Here is an 18,131-nt window from a genome sequence, read left to right as displayed (position 1 = left end):
ACAGCATGTGTTTTTTTAAGTCTTTTCTGTGAAAATAATATCCTTATTTTGTCTGTTGAGTGAGCCAGACTGAATATACTGGATCCCATTTTCCTGTTCTGCTTGGGAAATACAGCTGACCTAACCAAGCACATAAAATTTATACTATTATTTCTGAACCACTTCTGGGATTCTTAGTGCCACTGGGCAGTAAGGTTTAGAGACCGAATAGAGAGAAACCTTGGCTTGAGGAGACTCCTAGGGAAGAAAGTTTATGATTTGCCATCTGTTACCTTAATGATTTAATAGAAGTTCTTTTCTGGGCAGACCAAATTGGTAGGCCTTTCATATTTTATAGCTCCCTCTAGCCCTTGAAGTAGTAGCCAAGCCTTTATCAAAAACTTAATTTTTAAAATATTCAATATATTTTGAAATCCTTTTCAGTTTAATTAACGTAGTAGAAGATAGAAAATATAGGTGCCAGGAAAACTTCACCTACTGGGGAAAAATCCTTCTTGTTCCTAGCAATAATTTTTACATGCAAATACAGTTATCTCTAGATACTTATTTTGTGTAGGCAAGTCCATTTATTTTCCTAACATTGTCCCCAAAATTTATTTATTTATTTATTAAAGATTTTATTTATTTAATTGACAGAGAAAGAGAGACAACGTGACAGGGAACACAAGCAGGGGGAGTGGGAGAGGGAGAAGCAGGCTCCCCGCCGAGCAGGGAGCCCGACGTGGGGCTTGATCCCAGGACCCTGGGATCGTGACCTGAGCTGAAGGCAGTCGCTTAACCAATTGAGCCACCCAGGCGCCCCTGTCCCAAAAATTTACAAACAAAATGTAGATAAAAAAGAAAACTTTTTTTCTCTTTTAAGCTCCTCAAAATTAAATTCTGCCCTTTGTTTTTGTTATTCATATAGGGATTCATTCATTCATTTTACCAACAATTATTGACTGTCTGCAAGATGCCAGGGACCATGCTAGGTCCTGGGGGTCACATAGATCTTTAACACATGTTTGGAGCCATCATGTAATAGAGGAAACCAGATAATTTAGAATTATAATTGCTATGAAAGAACTGTGCATATAGTGCTGTGGAATCAACAGACAAGGGTAGCTAACTCTGCCTTAGTGGTACAGGAAAGCGTCCCTGAAACAAAGAGGACTTAGCCAGACTAGAACAATGGGGTTCAGGGTAGGGAGAGATCGTGCAACATAGTAAGACCTGTATAAGGATGCATTTATATAATATCTTTTTAATCCAGATTTCCCAATAATTTTGTGATTTATCATAGAAAGTAGTCTGAAGTTTATCTTGATTCATGCAAATAAAATATTTGCTAAGAATATATGAAGTAAATAATAATTTAGGGGACATGCTCAACCTAGTAGAATGAAAACTCTTTGAGTACTTAGGAAGAATACCCTAATATAAAGTATATGAAATTTGGTTACCAGTTTTATATACCAGATACATAGTCAAATGTATCTCATTAAAACTGCGGGGAAGAAAGAACAGATGGAACAGTTTTTTAAAAATGGACTACAAATATATGAGCTGTTTAGCATACGTTAAATTCCTTCCTAGCAAGGCCAAGATTATAGCTTTGATCTTACATATAGGCTGTTTAGATTTATTCTGTTTTGTGACAACGAAGTATATTCCTAACCCTAGCCAACTACCATGAGTATTTTACTGGTCACAAGGAGGACCAGCTAGGAGAAATTATGAATAGACTAGTGCGCTACTGTCATCATTCTCAGATAACTTAATGTATTATACATTTTCAAATCTTGATAATGTAGTGTCTTCTGCAGTCTAATGAAGCAGCATATTGAGTCATTGATTTGCTTCTGTAATAATGGCATGTAAGGCAGTTAAGTATTAATGCTTGAAGCCTTTCAGTAATGTCTTGTAATATGGAAAATGTGTCTGTCATCCTTTCACAATAGGAAGATTTGTTATGTCCTATATCTTCACAGGTGATTGGTTAAGATTACTTTGCAAAGTCACATTTAATCTCTCCTTCACTGTGTTTTAGTGAAGAATTTCTTTACCTTATGAAACTAAATATGAACCATAAGGAGTAGATTGTAACTGATAATTGAGAGTAGTTATGTAGCCTGATCAATTAGTAACATTGAAGCAGGATTTATTTGTATGTTTTAGAGTAGAATTAGATTGCTTTAAATTCTGTTCTTTTTGACAGTTTAAGATTGGGTATTTATTGTAGTCAATAATGAGCTGGCTATTTGTTAAAGATCTGTCACTGTTCATTATAAGTCTATTCATTTTTATCTAGCTAAATAATTTCATTTGCTTTCTTTCTATGAAGTGTGCCTGAGGCATCAAAAAGAGGAGGTGGGAAAGTTAAAGCAACTCATTTAATTGGCCTTTTAGGAAAGAAAATGTTTATATCGATGCAGTTTTTTAGTTATCCCCTTTAAAATTCCAGGCTGACCTCTGCAAAATCTCTCCTCCCTTTCTCTGCTCTGTGTATTTGTTTTAATGGCACTTACAACTTTCTACCATACTATAATTTACTTACTGATTTCATTTCCCCTCCTCATCTCTACCTTTGCTAGAATGTAAGTTCTATAAAGACAAGGATCTCAATTTAGTTCTTTTTCTTCACTGTATCCCAGAAGCCTGGAATAATGTTGGGCACATAGTAGACACTCAGTAATTACTTTAAGTTAGTGGTCTCAAATTCTAATATATTTTCTACTTTCTTACAGAAAGAACACACTGGTCGTCTTGTCATAGGAGACCACAAATCAACATCTCACTTCCGAACAGGTAAGAAAGTAAAATATTTAAGAGGTGGTGCTAGATTTGGAATATGAAATACTCGTATGTATTTCAGGATATTCTCTGTATAATTGTGTTAATGATTAAAATATTAGATCTGGAAATGTATATGTAAATGTGTATATGTAACAATCAGCATATACTTTAATTTTTTAAAGATTTGAGAGTGTATATCAATGATACTCTATAACCAAGGAACTGACCTTTTTCTGTCTTCGTTTTTACTGATTCCTAACATATTTATTGTAGTGAGGTTTTATGTCTCATCTTGCCAACTGTTACGTAGTATGTGTTTATGAATTTTTTACATACTAAATTATTTAACATACAGTGTTATTGTTGGTATATTAAACTGGTTTTGAATTTATTCACTAAGTTTTGTTTTGAAATCCTTAATAAAGAATATAAACTTGTTGCAAAGCCTGAAGAAGTGAACTTAATTTTAGAGGAAAAACTTTTAAAATAAAAACTAAAAACGAAGAGTTTGGATTTGAATTCAGGCTGCTGAAAAATGAAATTTTCTCCTATATAAAATTGACACTAATCTTGGACATTATTAATAACAGGGCATAATGACCTGGATCATATTTAACAATGAATTAAATTATTTAAATTAACTTTATACTGACCTAGAATATGTAGCACATTTCAGAAATTAACAGGTCTTTTATTTTTCCAAATAATTATTTCAAATTGATTTGCATTGTTAGAAAAAGAATTTCTGAGGCAAAAAGAATACTGAGCTTTGTGGAATGGAAAAATATTTACTGCATTTATTCTTTTAAAACTGTGGACTTTATGAATAAAAATAATGCAAGCACCACCATTTGTGATTAAAATGAAATTTCTCTTATTTCTTATATTTACAAATTAAAATGGCATACTCAGCTTTTTCTTTTTTTTTTTTTTTTTAAAGATTTATGTATTAGTGTGGGAGCACTTGCAGGCAGGGGGAGGGCGAGGGGGAGAGAGAGAATCTCAAGCAAACTTCCCGCTGAGCGGGGCACCCAACTCAGGGCTTGATCTCAGGACCCTGAGATCATGACCTGAGCTGAAATCAAGAGTCGATGCTCACCTGAGTGAGCCACCCAGGCAACCCCTCAGAAAGCTTTGATGGTATTAGTAATGTTCTAGTTCTAAATAAGTTTATGTTGTTTCATTAAACTAGTATCGTAAGAAAGGCATGAAGTAGAGCCATTATTTATTTAGCCATTCTCTGAACAGAATTGCCTGCCTTTTCATTATATATCTGTTAAAAGACAGAAACTTGTTTGTTGCTGGTGTTTTAAATGTGAGAGAAAACTCACTTTCAGGGGAACAGTTACTTATTAGACTATAAATAAGCTAAAATATTTAAGGCCCAAAGTTCTTAGTAATTAATATTTATAATATCTGAACTTCAGGCAGTTCTGAGACTTGTCTAGTTTTAACTTATCACATAGAAAAATAGAAGTTCTTCATCTTTTATAAACACTTTTGTAGTTCAGAGGGTGGTTACTAGAGAAGTAATCATAAATACATCCTTCAATTTTTTAATATCTGTTAGGTAAACACCTACTGTATAGAGGAAACCCATCCACAAAATGCGTTATAAAATTAGTCACAGAGAAATCAGCCCTGAATATAATAGCATTTGTAATATGGGTTTTTTTGTGTAATCAAATGTTTTTATTAATTTGACTGAAACATAACCAAAGTACACTGGACATGCAGGGGAAGAAGACAAGAAAATTAATGAAGAACTGGAGTCTCAATATCAGCAAAGTATGGACAGTAAATTATCAGGAAGATATCGACGACATTGTGGACTTGGCTTCAGTGAGGTAGTAATTAACATTTTCATTAAATGGGAAGATAATTTCTAAATTGATATCCTTTATTTCTGTTAGATTAGCAATCAAGAATCCTATGTAGAAAGCTTTCTTTTTACAGTTACTTAATTTTCTATATGCCCAATAGGTCTTTGTAGATAATGAGAAAAGATATTTTTGAGTTTTACAAATGTTTTCTGATAGAAGCTTAATGTAAATTCTGCTCAGATAATCATTATGGCACATCTTTAATAAGCATGAGCAACATACACGTTAAAGGAAATATTTCATGTAAATACTAGTTTAGGATCTTCCTCAGTTTTCCCAGTGACCTCTTTTCATATTATAAGTGCTGGTTAACTACTCCAAAGTAATATGATATGTAAAACATTGATAACTTTTCCATATTTCCATGGGTCAATAGTTAATTTGCCTTATTTACTTAAAAAAAAAAACAACCTGTTTCTTTCAGGAAGATATGGTAGTTTTCCAACAAGGGGGAGGGGAGTCAAGTGAGTGGTCTTCAGAGCTGTTTCTTAAAACAAATTACTACTTAAGTCCTAATGGGTAAAATACATGGGGATTCCGAAGTCCTCGGGTCTTCCTTTGGCAGCCTCTGATCATAATACAGTCTTAAAACTTGATGTTAATGGCTCAGGGAGTGGTTTTTTTGAGACTGTAACAAAAATTAGCGTCTCTCCCAGTTTTTGTACTGGGTAATTGTATTTAAGAAGAGCCTGTTGGTTGATGTTTGTAGGTAGAAGATCATGATGGAGAAGGTGATGTGGCTGGAGATGATGATGATGATGATGATTCACCTGATCCTGAAAGTCCAGATGACTCTGAAAGTGATTCAGAGTCAGAGAAAGAAGAGTCTGCTGAAGAACTCCAAGCTACTGAGCACCCTGATGAAGTGGAGGATCCCAAAAACAAAAAAGATGCAAAAAGCAACTATAAAATGATGTTTGTTAAATCCAGTGGTTCATAACTCCCAAACACTTAGTCTTTGTATTAAAAGTAAGCCTTATTGTTATAATGCACAGTGGAGGACTGCTTATAGAGCACAGACCTTTGTATTATAATTTTTAAAAAGGCCCTTTTAAATAATTACAAAGAGTGTTTGCTTTCAGATGCCATGGATTACACTTTTATGGGCATGACTATAACCATTTTTGTAAAGAGTAAGAGTTGTATAAAATAAGAAATAAATACAATACTCAATTTCCTTTCATAGTAGCATCATCAAACTCTAATCTCACCTTTTTTACCCCTTCAGATAGTTATGGAGGAGACACTTTTTGTGGTAGCTGTTTCATCTTTTTTGTTCCTTTAATATTTTTCTCTTATAAGAAGTTTAATCTGATACTGTGATGTGTTCATGAAAAATATTCAGTTATTATACTTTGTTGTAGTAGAACTATTCATCATGGATATTTCTGCTGCCAGTAACTATCTAAATTGTTTGCAAAAGATTAGGTACTTAGTGTACTCTTACTGATTCAGCTCTACTCTTTTGGACCAAAGCAACATGAGAGCAAATACTTTCACACCTGTTAGGATGGAGTTGCAACTGTCATACATTTGGAATGTTAATTACGATCCCAAGCAGTCTTTATATAATTTGAATTACATTGTATGTTTGATTTTTGATAAAATTTGGCCAGTTTTTACAGAAGAAATTATTTCTCTGATCATTTGGTCCTATCTAGGAATATGTAAAACTGGAATTTTTTTTTTAAGGTAATATGTGACCAAAGTTAATTTTCTTCCTAAGGCCTAAATAAAGAAAAAGCAGTTTCCCATATTTGGTTTGTGATACCTTTATAGGAATAGCCTTATTGAAAAAGAAGCTGAAACAAATGCTCTTCATTTTATCCCAATGCTGTTATCTTGATTATTGAATTACTGGAAAGTAGTATTGCTTTCTGATTTTATTGCTGCTTCTGTGGGAGTGAGATTAGAATCCTCTGACTGGTGTTATGTGGTTGATACGTACAGCACATTAACAAACTGCATCATGGGCTGGTCCATGATCTTTGAATATTTGGATCCAAAAGGTTTCTAAGTAACATGTTCAAAGGCTTGAGTCAAACCTGTTTGCTGAATTTTTATATTCTAGATACTTAAGTATGTGTTTGATGTGTTGAACTTAAAAAACAAATTCCTATGTCACTTTGAAATTTAAAATGTTAGGAGTGTAGCAACTAGAACAGGTGATAATCTGGTTTATGCAATCCATTCATAGATTAGACCCCCCAACGTTTGGGGTTTGATTTTTCTTATTTCTTATATTGTTTTATAATAGGTGCTACCCTACATAGTAAAATATCGAGTCAGTGGGTAGTAGACAGGATATACGACCTTTAATAGGTACTTGGTTTGAGTATGTTTGGCTTTATTCAAATTTCAATTGGCCACAGATTTTTAAATATCTAGTTTCTAGGGTTGCTTATTACAACTAAATTAAATAGTAAACGAAGGCTGATTTATGTTTAAGAATGGAAGTGGGAGAGATCAGTATTACATTTTAAAAAGTATTTTCATTAGTTTATTGTTGAAACATGCTAGGTTGTTGATAAGTGTTGGTTCTTAATATGTAAGTAGAAGAGCCTTCTAAAATAACTACACCGGCAGACCTTTTTCTTCATGTCCAAATAGAGAAATTCTTATTCCAACTAATTCATATATTATTGGACCATTTACATAATTCAGGGTTGGAATAAATTTAGGTCTGTTGGTTCATGTGGCCTAGTGTCCCAGCACCACATTAAACATCAAGGCTATCTTTTAAGCATGAATATCAGGGTTGTGTTTTTTTTCTTACCAAATTTAGGGAAAAAACAGGAAGACAAATGCTTTGCCATCTTGATATCCCTATTAAAGAATCAGGTGGGAAAATACAAATTATTTTTGTGCAGTGAAAGACTATTCAGTCAAAAGTTTAATGGCAAATTTGCCTTATCACTGATAATTTCTTATGTGAAAGGCACTTCTCCCAAGTGTTTACCTATGCCAATGACTTAACAGTCTTTTAATTGAAAAGTTTTTTAGGAACACAATTTCCAGTTTTTTGTATAATAGGTGAAAGTCCTCAAGTCTGTATTTTTTTAAACCTGGGAGAAATGGAGTTACAGAAGAAAGTTTGAAATTACTGTTTTTCTGGTTAAACAGCAGTTTGAGATCAGAAAGATAGGTCACATTCTTCGAGTAAATTTTGAGGAGAAATTTTCAACTGCTTGGTTGACTTCAATGACTGCTTCTTAGAGGGCTTTGGTTCCACTACATTGTCTCCACGACAGCCACATCCTAGATACTTCCAATATCCAAAAACAACTTGACCTCTGAAATTGCTAATTTAGAAATTACCTCTGACCATGAGAGTTCTGTTCCTTCACACATGTTCAAATTAGGTCATTGTCAGTCTGTTTTCACCTGTTTCACAAGCCTGGTCTAGATTATTAATACTTCTATCAATTCAGTATCACTGTTGTCAGTGTCCTAAATAATCTTCTTCAGTCACACCTTCCTGGAAAATCCCATCCCTAGATGTATCTAATCCTCTATGGATTATTTCTGGAAAAGACCCAGTATTACTAAAAATTAATGTTAACTGGCCTCAACACTGCATGTTATCAATACTGTTTTGTCTAGTCAACTCTTCTCCCATTTTCTTAACAATTGTCTAAAGCCTCTATTCATAAACTTGTAACCCTCCTTCATTCTTAATTTGGCCTTGCTTTCTAGCTTACATAAGAAATAGATTTTATCAGGCAGAAATTCCTTCAACTTCTGCCTTCTCAATTCACAACCATGGAGAAATTCCACTGCTTTAGATCACAGCCCAGCTCTATCACCATAGTGAAGAAGCTGAGTGACCTTGGGCATAACTAGATCTCTTTGGGTCTTCTTTCCTTGTCTGTAAAATGAGGATAGCAATAGCAACTACCTTGTATGGTTACTGTGAGAATTTGATAAAGCAGATTAAAAGCTTTTCACACTAGTAGGTATTCAGTGCTCCATAAATACTACCTATAGTTAATCCTTTGCATCTTATGAACCTAGTGCTTTTGATTATCTTCCTTTGAGTCTTCAACCTCTCAATCTGTTGACCCTTTTCTGTCAACATTTGTACCCCCAGTATTTCACATCTTAAAAATAATTGTTCCTAGATAATATATACTTCAGTTGTCATCCTACCTCATGCCTTTCACATCCAGTTTGTTTTTTTTTAAGCAAAGCTTTTTTTTTTAAAGATTTTATTTATTTCAGAGAGAGAGTGAGAGACAGCACAAGAGGGAAGAGGGTCAGAGGGAGAAGCAGACCCCCTGCTGAGCAGGGAGCCCGATGCAGGACTCGATCCCGGGACTCCAGGATCATGACCTGAGCCGAAGGCAGTCGCTTAACCCACTGAGCCACCCAGGCGCCCATCACATCCAGTTTTAATAACTTGCTTCTATTACTGCTTCACTGCCATCCCCTCCCTCTTCATTTCAGAATGGTTTTTTTTTTTTTTTTTAAAGATTTTATTTATTTGACAGAGAGAGACACAGTGAGAGAGGGAACACAAGCAGGGGGAGTGGAAGAGGGAGAAGCAGGCTTCCCGCTGAGCAGGGAGCCCAATGTGGGGCTCGATCCCAGGACCCTGGGATCATGACCTGAGCCGAAGGCAGACGCTTAACGACTGAGCCACCCAGGCGCCCCCAGAATGGTTTCTACCCAACCTTGACAGAACTGCTTTGGAAACTTACCAAATCGGTGATTCTCATTTTCCTAAAACATAATTTTCAGTTAATTTCTTGCTTGACCTCTTAGCACTTGGCATTGTTAACCAGCATTCTTCAGATGAATATCCACTCTTGGGGTACATGAAGGGATTCAACAGAATTTCTGTACATCCACATGTTCTTGTTACTAAATTGATCTTCCTGAAAACTACCTCTCCTTTCATGGTAAGACTTTCTTGGTAAAGGAAAGAAAGGCAATACCTCTTCATCCCAAACCTCACAGTGATTTATCTTCCGAGTGGGTGAAGTCTGTCAAGGCTCCAAAAGGGACAATTTGAAATGTTGATATTGAGGCTTGAATGCAAGTCAGGTGGTTTCCAGTTCTATGCCTTTAATAAAAAATCGGTAGAGAAAGTGAATTGTCAGCTAATTTATTAGGGATACATTCTGGTGAAAGATCACTATGATGTTTGGCCTAGATGTCAAGAGTTGAGAGGACTGAGTGAAGTTATTACCAACTCTTCATATGAGCAAGGTTTCTCAGTGCTTTCACCTATAAAAATAGAAAATAGGAATTTTCTCCTTCAGGAATTCCAAGTTATGTGCATGTTCCATCTATCTACATGTCTTTTATTTTTAAACCCTATTTTCTATTCCCCTTATTGTGATTTGAGCACTGTATATTCTGTCATTCCAATTTTATATCCATTTTTGTGAATTTTTTTTTCCTGAGTTCTGCCAGCTCACATTTCATTTTGTTGTTTGACCATATCCTCTTGTATTTCTGATGCCTACTCTTATAGAGATGAATCTTCCATTAAGATATTAAGGTTATCATGAAATGTTTGATCATAATTCTCAACTACTTTGAGGCAATATTTTTGTGGTGTTCTTTATGTACTGTCTATTTTTCTTGATCTTTTCCTCTATTGTAATATCCTCATACAAAGCCTGTGCTAGTTCTTTGTTACTGTTTTTTATCAACTACAAATATTTACTGAGCACCTACTGTGTATCAGGCACAGTTCTAGCCACTGGGAGTATAGCAATGAACAAAAATGTTGAATGCTTTAATGAGGCTTACATTCTGGTAGAGGGGTGACACACAAACATATATCAGATGAGATAAATATTAAGAAAACGGTAAAGGGATGCAGTGTAAGTAACTGAATAAGCTAGGGGCCACAGAGAGTTGTGAGATGAGCTCAAAGAGATCGCAGTAAGGAATAAGATCATTAGGGCCATAATATGAACTTTGGATTTTATGCTGAGGAGAGACTGGAGAGAGTTTATTAATTAGAGTGACATGATCTAATGTAGCTTAGGCAGCTGTGTTTGAAAGAATTACTATTGAGAGTCAAATGTCAAAATGGAGAGCACAGTTACGAAATTATTGCAATATTCTAGATGAGCACAGGAATGTGTATTAGGGTGTAATGGTGGAAGTAATGAAAAATTGATTCTGGATGCATTTTGAAGGTAGAACCACTAGTATTTGCTAGAAGACTGGACTAGCATGTGAGAGAAGAGTCAAAAATGAGTTCCCATTTACCTATATGAGGAAAACTGATGACTCATTTTAAATTAAGCTCTTCCCAGGTATTTGCAGGATTTTCATATTGAGGAGGGAACAAGCTAACAGATTTTTAGCGTGATCCAGAGTTACGTGTGTGAACCCTTCTAGCCCTGCCAATGAAGATCATATGCTACAGTAAAGGGCTCTTCACATGCAGGGTCTTCCTCTCTTCCCTGCCCCTCTCACAGACTGGTCCTGCAAATAGCCTCCCCTTAGAGAAGACACTAGCTAGGTTTTTCAGATACTACAGAAGCAAGCATTCTCCTGTACTCTTCATTAGATATTCACTACTTTTTCAATTCTTTTAACCATTTGAGAGTTACAAGTTTCAGATGTCTCCTAGGTTTGTTGAAGCTGGAGTTTGTAGTTCCAGTTCTCATTTTCCTCATTGCTTTTGGGTGATTTCCAAAAGAAGAGAGAAGTGACTTCACTCTTCTGTCTCCAAACTGGAAGTAAGTCCACTTTAACTTATCACACCCAAATTATTACTGCTTAAACCCCCACTAGTTTGATTTCTGAACTTAGGTCCGCAGCCCACTCCCAGAAAACATTCCACAATTACTTCTGGCACAGGATAAACCAAAGGAACATCTGTATGCTCCCCTCAAGGTATGCCCCCCCACCGCTACCAAACAGTGCCTTCCCTCTTCTCTCCGTCTCCCCAAACTGCTGTTCACTGCCCTCAAAGCTGCTTCAAGGAGCCTAATTTCGCCCTACTGAACACAGTGCCTCTTGTGCTCTACCAGTCCTAAGATGTTGTCTCCTCAGCTGAATTCAAATGGAGTCATTCAGCCTGCCACTCTTCAAATTACGTGAAGCCATTTCCAAAAGGATTCTTATATGAGAAATAAAACCATCAGTCCTGAAAACTGAGGCTTACAGTTAATGTAATAAACATGAAACTTCGCTTTGAGCTTCCACACAGGAAGCCTTTCCTTTCAAAGCCAGAGGAAAACCCAACTCATTATATAACCCATGGTCTCTAGTTAAACTGGTTATGTGCTTTCTTTTATAAAGCAGACTACTGGCATTAAGTTCTAAGTGGAACTTAACCATGTGGGCCTTTCTTGTCTGGAGTATTACCCTTAGACCAGTGGTTCTGAACCAGGAGGGCCTTTCACCTCCCAAGGAACATTTGGCAACGTGAAGATACTCATTTGTTGCTGCTGGGAGGTGCTACTGCTATTTAGTGGGTAGAGACTAGGGGTGCTGCTACATATCCTATAATGCACAGGACAGACCCCCACAACAAAGAATCATCTGGTCCCAAATGTCAGTGTTGAGCCTGAGAAATGCCACCCTTAAGCCCAGGTAAGATGGGCTCCTACCTTGGGGCCCATGCCTTAAAGGGCCCTGCATATCACAAATACACGCATTTATCAAAGAGCAAGTAGGTACCTTTATCGCTCAGAATCTGCCACTCAGGGCTGGCATAGCACAGCCTAAAACCTTAAACATTTAACCTTGTGACCAGAAAAATCCTCCACATATTTTGCTCTTTGTCCTTGAAACAAAAGGTGACTATGTCCAAATTACATGATGGTTTGTGAGTTTTGCCACTGCTAAGGTCAGAGACAGACACTGCTTCAGAGTATGGGAGAATTTGAGTGGCAAAAGCATTTCAGGAAGAGACTAATTGATTTGTCAAATCCTTCCTACACAGATGTAATTCTTGCATAATGCAGTATTGTTTCCTAGCAGGGAAACAGAGTAAAAAGAGCTAGCATTCATACAATCATACATCCCTTAAAGAGAGAAAATAGAATATGAGGAAAATAAATTTTTAAAGAGATGAAAGAATCTTCCCAAACTAACCAAAGATATCCACTCACAGACTTGAAATCTCTAAATTCCGAAGTGGATAAAGACAAACTCACATCTAGACATATTCTAGTAAAAGTGCTGTGAGCTGGGTGCCTGGGTGGCTCAGATGGTTGAGCGTCTGCCTTCAGCTCAGGTCATGATCCCAGGGTCCTGGGATCGAGCCCCACATTGGGCTCCCCTACTTCTCCCTCTCCCACTCCCCCTGCTTGTTATCTCTCTTTCTCTGTCAAATAAGTAAAATCTTCAAAAAAAAAAAAAGTGCTGTGAACCAAAAACAAGAAAAAAAGTAACTGCAGACAGAGAAGAAAAGACACATTATCTTTAAGGATGCAAAAATAAGACAGTTGACTTTTCAACATAAACAAAAGAAGCCAGAACACAGTGTAACGAAAACTTCAAAACACTGGGGGGAAAAAACCAAAAAAAACCCAAAAACCCACCAACTTAGAATCCTATCCACAGTGAAAATATCCTTCAAGAGTGAAGATTAAGAATTTGTGTTGGCCAACCCACACAGGGCTTCTGATCATTGAGAGAAAGGAAGCACACTGTGATTTCCACATTCAACCCTCCCTTCTCCCTGAGGTCATTTTCCAACCACAGTCAAGGAAAGGAGTGTAAACAGCAGCAGCAGATTCACTGGGTGTAAGAAACAGAGACCAGCATGCAAGGTTGTCGAGGAGACTGGGATTTGGAAGGAAGAGTACTGGAGATGGGAGAGCTGTAAAGCCCCAAATCTATACAAAGGCACACCCCTGGGTTCTTGGCTGACTGCTTTTGGAATGGGTAATGTCCTCAAGGGGAAAATGGTACCAAATGCTGACCTCACACTTTCACCTTTCCTCTGATTCGTGGCTCATACAGAGCTTTGACAACTCTCCAGTGCCTTCAAATATGGTTTTTTTTTTTTTTTTTTTTTGTACTTTAGCCTCCTTTTCTATTCTCAGAGGAAGTTATTCAAAGTCACCTTGTCCACCATTGCTGGAAGCAGAATTCTTTCAAAATTTCAAAGGCCTAAGTAAATGAAGGAATATATCATGTTCATGGATTAGGACACTCAGTATTATAGAGATGACACAATTCTCTCCAAAGTAATCTACATGTGATGTAGTCTCAATAAAAAAATTCCATTTGACAGTGGGGGGCGAAACTTGGCAAGCTGATTCTAAAATTGGTAAGGAAATGCAAAAGACCAAAAATAGGTAAGATATTTGTGAAGAAAAAGACAGATACCTTGCTTTTCTGGGTATCAACACTTACTTTGAAGCTCTAGTCATTAAAATAGTGTGATACAATGATAGACAAATAGACAATGGGATAGGAAAAAAAGGAGCCCAGAAATAAATTCTCACATATACGAATGCTTAATTTATGACAAAGGTGGCAGAGTACAGCAGTGAGAAATGATAGTTCTTCAATAATCTGGATATCTATATAGAAAAATGAAACCTGATGTCCACTTCACACCTTACTTAAAATCAATTCTAGGTGTAAGAGGCAAAACAATAAAGCTCTTAGAAACCACTATGCAAAAAATTAATACTATGGAAGAACATTTTTATGACTTAAGTATAGGAAGACTCTTTAAATAAGATGCAAAAAAAAAAAAAAAAACACCCACAAACTACAAAGGGAAAAATTTATAAACTTGATTACCTTAAAATTAGTAATGTCTACTCATTAAAAGACACTGTAAAAATACAAGCCACAGAGTATTAGCAATTTGTTATCATCAATACGAGGCTTTGTGTCAGATACTTCTCGCGCTCCACTGCACATCCTCTAGGGCCCCATTTTACTCTAGCTATTACTGCTGTGGGATCTCATTTAGCCTCACCTCTCATTTGATGCCCTATGGCTTCTTGGCGGCCCCAATATGGGGTTCACATGGGAGACACATGTGGGATCTGGAGATATGGGGGACACCCTATGGGTGAAACCCTTGGTCATTGGGGTCCCTGAGCTAGTAGATAAGTGGTCTTCTCTTTCATACCTCAGGTTAATTTTGAGGTGCATTTTATATGGCTCTTCAGAAGGCCCCAAAGAGATTGAGCCTGTTTCCCACTACAGTCACCAGGTTGAAAAGGCACCCTTCTATTGGTTTCTTCTCTTTCCTTCCCACTTCTGTTCCATAGGATCATTTCCCAAGTAAATTATCATCCTGCAAGTCCTTGCCTTAGGCTCTGCTTTCTAGGAGTAACCCAAGCTAAAATAGGCTTATATTCAGAAACCCTACAGATCAACAAGGAAAAGACATGCAATCCCATAGAATGACAAAAGTCCTGACAGGTACTTTACTGAAAAAAAAAAAAAGGAAAAAGAAAGAAAGAAATCCAAATGGTCAATGAACATTTGAAAAGATGCTCAATATCATTAATAATCAGAGAGATACTAATAAACCTACCCCATACAAATCAAAATGGCTAAAGTTTAAAAAAAGTTCTGTAGGGTGCCTGGGTGGCTCAGTCGTTAAGCGTCTGCCTTCGGCTCAGGTCATGATCCCAGGGTCCTGGGATCGAGTCCCACATCGGGCTCCCTGCTCGGCGGGGTCCTGCTTCTCCCTCTCCCATTCCCCCTGCTTGTGTTCCTGCTCTCGCTATTTCTCTCTCTGTCAAATAAATAAATAAAATCTTTAAAAAAAAAAAAAAGTTCTGTAGTGTAGATTATCTATTGTTGTATAAGTTACCCCCAAACTTAACGGCTTAACACAATAAACATTTATCTCACAGTTTCCATGAGTCAGGAATCTGATTAGCTGGGTGCCTCTGGCCGAGAGTCTCTCAGAAGGCTGTGATCAAGAAGGCAGCTGGGGCTGCCATCATCTTCAGGTCTGCCTGGGGAAAGGACCCACTTTCCCAGCTCACTTACGTGGCTGCTGCCGTCCTCAGGTCCTTGCTGGCTGTTGGTCCGACATCAGTTCCTTGCCCTGCAGGCCTCTCCATAGGTTAGCTCGCGACATGGTTTCCCTCACAGTAAGCAAGTGAGAAAGCAAGGGAGGATGCTCAAGACAGAAGCTAGTCTTCTTGTAACCTCATCTTGGAAGTGACATCCTGTTATGTTCTGTCGTATCTTTTTTATTAGAAGGGAATTGCTAGGTCCAGCCCATACTTAGTGGGAGGGGCTTACACAGGATTCAAATACCAGAAGGCAGAGATCACTGGGGGCTGGAGTATCAACACTTATTCCAGAGGCTGCCACCACAGCGAGGACGCGGCACAACTCACATTCACGGTAGGACTATAAATTAGTACTCCTACTTTGGAAAACAGTTTGCATTTTCTACCTCCATTGAAGATATGCTTATCTTATCACCTAGCAACTCTACACTAGGTATATACCAAAAGATCTATGAATGTACGTGCGCCCAGAGACACACACAAAAATTTTATAGCAGTCTTTTTGTAATAGCTCCCAACTGGAAATGCCCAAATGTCCTTTGACAGTAGAATGGATAAACACTCGTCGAATACTCCTACTATGAATACTCCACAACAGCAAAACAAGTGAAACTGAGTTACAGGGATGACTGTAATAAATACAGCGTTTAGTGGAAAAACGCCAGACACAAGGGAATGCATTCTTTATTAGTCCGTTCGTGCACATTTCAGAAAACAAACAAAACTAAGTTATAGAATTTGGTGATACCTGCTGAGATAGTAAAACTATGAAGAAGCAGCAAGGAAGTAGCTACCACAAGCATTTTCTTTCACAGGAGAGGGAGGGAGGGCCTCCTGAGCGGGAAGGAGAGTGGAGGGCCTTCCAGCTTCCTGGCGAGCTGCATTCTTGACCGAGGCAGCCGTTGTACAGGTAGGTGCTGGTGCTCTGATCTTCTCCCGAGCTGTACCCCACATCTATCTGTGTGTTAGGCCCTGCCCTAAAGACAGCTTTCCCCAAACACACATCCTATTATCCAGCAGTGCACAAAAGAGGGCCCAGCGGAGGGCCTGGCCTTAAGTGCTCAGTGGATGTGAACCAGGACCGTTTCCAGGACTCCCACAGGTAGGAAATCCTGTCTGCCTCACTTTTTTTTTAAATTATGTTCAGTTAGGGGCGCCTGGGTGGCTCAGTTGGTTAAGCCACTGCCTTCGGCTCAGGTCATGATCCTGGAGTCCCAGGATCGAGTCCCGCATCGGGCTCCCTGCTCGGCAGGGAGTCTGCTTCTCCCTCTGACCCTCCTCCCTCTCATGCTCTCTATCTCATATAAATAAATAAAATCTTTAAAAAATAAAAAAAATAAATTATGTTCAGTTAGCCACTGTACAGTACATCATTAGTTTTTGACGTAGTGTTCAACGATGCGTTAGTTAACACCCAGTGCTCATCACAGCACGTGCCCATCACCCAGCTACCCCCCTCCCCTCTGAAACCCCCAGATTGTTTCCCCGGGGTCCAGAGTCTCTCATGGCTCGCCTCCCTCTCTGATTTCTCCCCCTTCGGATTTCCCTCCCTTCCCCTATGGTCCTCCGTGCTATTGCTTATGTTCCACGTATGAGTGAAACCATATGATAATTGTCTTTCTCTGCTTGACTTACTTCACTGCGTCACCTCTTGACCACTACGACGGGCGCAAGAAGGAAAGGAAGGCTTGCCTTTTGCGGCAGGGTTGGGCCCCGAGGGGGGCCGGGAGGCGGAGCTGAGGCCTCTCTTCCCCTGAGAGGGCCCATCTTCTCTCTTCTCCACAGCAGGAGGCAGCGAATGGGAGGGGGCGCAGGACTGGTTGAGGGGCCCTCAGGTCATGAGTCAGGGATAGGGAGCCCTTTTCAAGCAGTCACTGGAGCTCAGCTCTCAGAGACAACCTGCCTGCCCCACGTGACTTCAGCGAGCAGCTGCAAAAGCCCTCTCTATCCACCTCCCCACCGCCCCCAGAACTTCAACGAAAAGGTCAAGGGAATTTTCCTCCCCTTTAAATGGAATGACTCTTTCTTGGGCCCAGAAAGAATTATTTATCAGATGTTCATGGCACTCCGAGTGCCTTTACAGGGCCCAGCCGTGCTCTTGAGGCACAACAGACAACTTTCTTCCTGAATGCTCAGTTTGTAGGCCAACTTCAAAGCCCAGGTCCTCAGCGCAGGGCACGAGGTTCCAGTTTGGGAACTGACATCAAAGGGGCAGGCTCAGGCTGATCTGATGTCAGGTGGATAGCCGCAGGGCTGCAGGGGGAGGCCTCAGAGGATCCGCCTGTCCTCGGCCCCTGGAGAGTTCAGGGAGGCAGCCTGGCAGGGGCACGGCCTTGTGAACCCCAACTTCAAAAGCCCTGGGCAGTTTTCACCTGCTGCAGGCACCTGTCTAAAATGGCAGACAGGGGCGCCTGGGTGGCTCAGTCGTTAAGCGTCTGCCTTCGGCTCAGGTCATGATCCCAGGGTCCTGGGATCGAGCCCCGCATCGGGCTCCCTGCTC

The 18,131-nt window shown here is 38.8% G+C and overlaps 1 protein-coding gene across 1 annotated transcript in view; it reads left to right on the top strand.

The window, feature by feature from the left end:
- C11H11orf58 (chromosome 11 C11orf58 homolog) overlaps positions 1-6,414 on the top strand; it is a 12,005-nt gene extending 5,591 nt beyond the window's left edge. Inside the window, exons 3-7 of the mRNA XM_081798517.1 lie at positions 672-714; positions 2,350-2,357; positions 2,727-2,787; positions 4,513-4,622; positions 5,368-6,414. Coding sequence (XP_081654643.1) covers positions 672-714; positions 2,350-2,357; positions 2,727-2,787; positions 4,513-4,622; positions 5,368-5,598 — 453 coding nt within the window. The 3' untranslated portion in view covers positions 5,599-6,414. The remainder of the gene's footprint in view (positions 1-671; positions 715-2,349; positions 2,358-2,726; positions 2,788-4,512; positions 4,623-5,367) is intronic.
- The last annotated feature ends 11,717 nt before the right edge of the window (positions 6,415-18,131 follow it).

The sequence above is a fragment of the Leptonychotes weddellii genome, chromosome 11, assembly GCF_054177405.1.
Source record: "Leptonychotes weddellii isolate Sample4059 chromosome 11, ASM5417740v2, whole genome shotgun sequence".
In the NCBI taxonomy this organism is placed as follows: Eukaryota; Metazoa; Chordata; class Mammalia; order Carnivora; family Phocidae; genus Leptonychotes; species Leptonychotes weddellii.
This window is presented reverse-complemented; position numbering and strand designations above follow the sequence as displayed.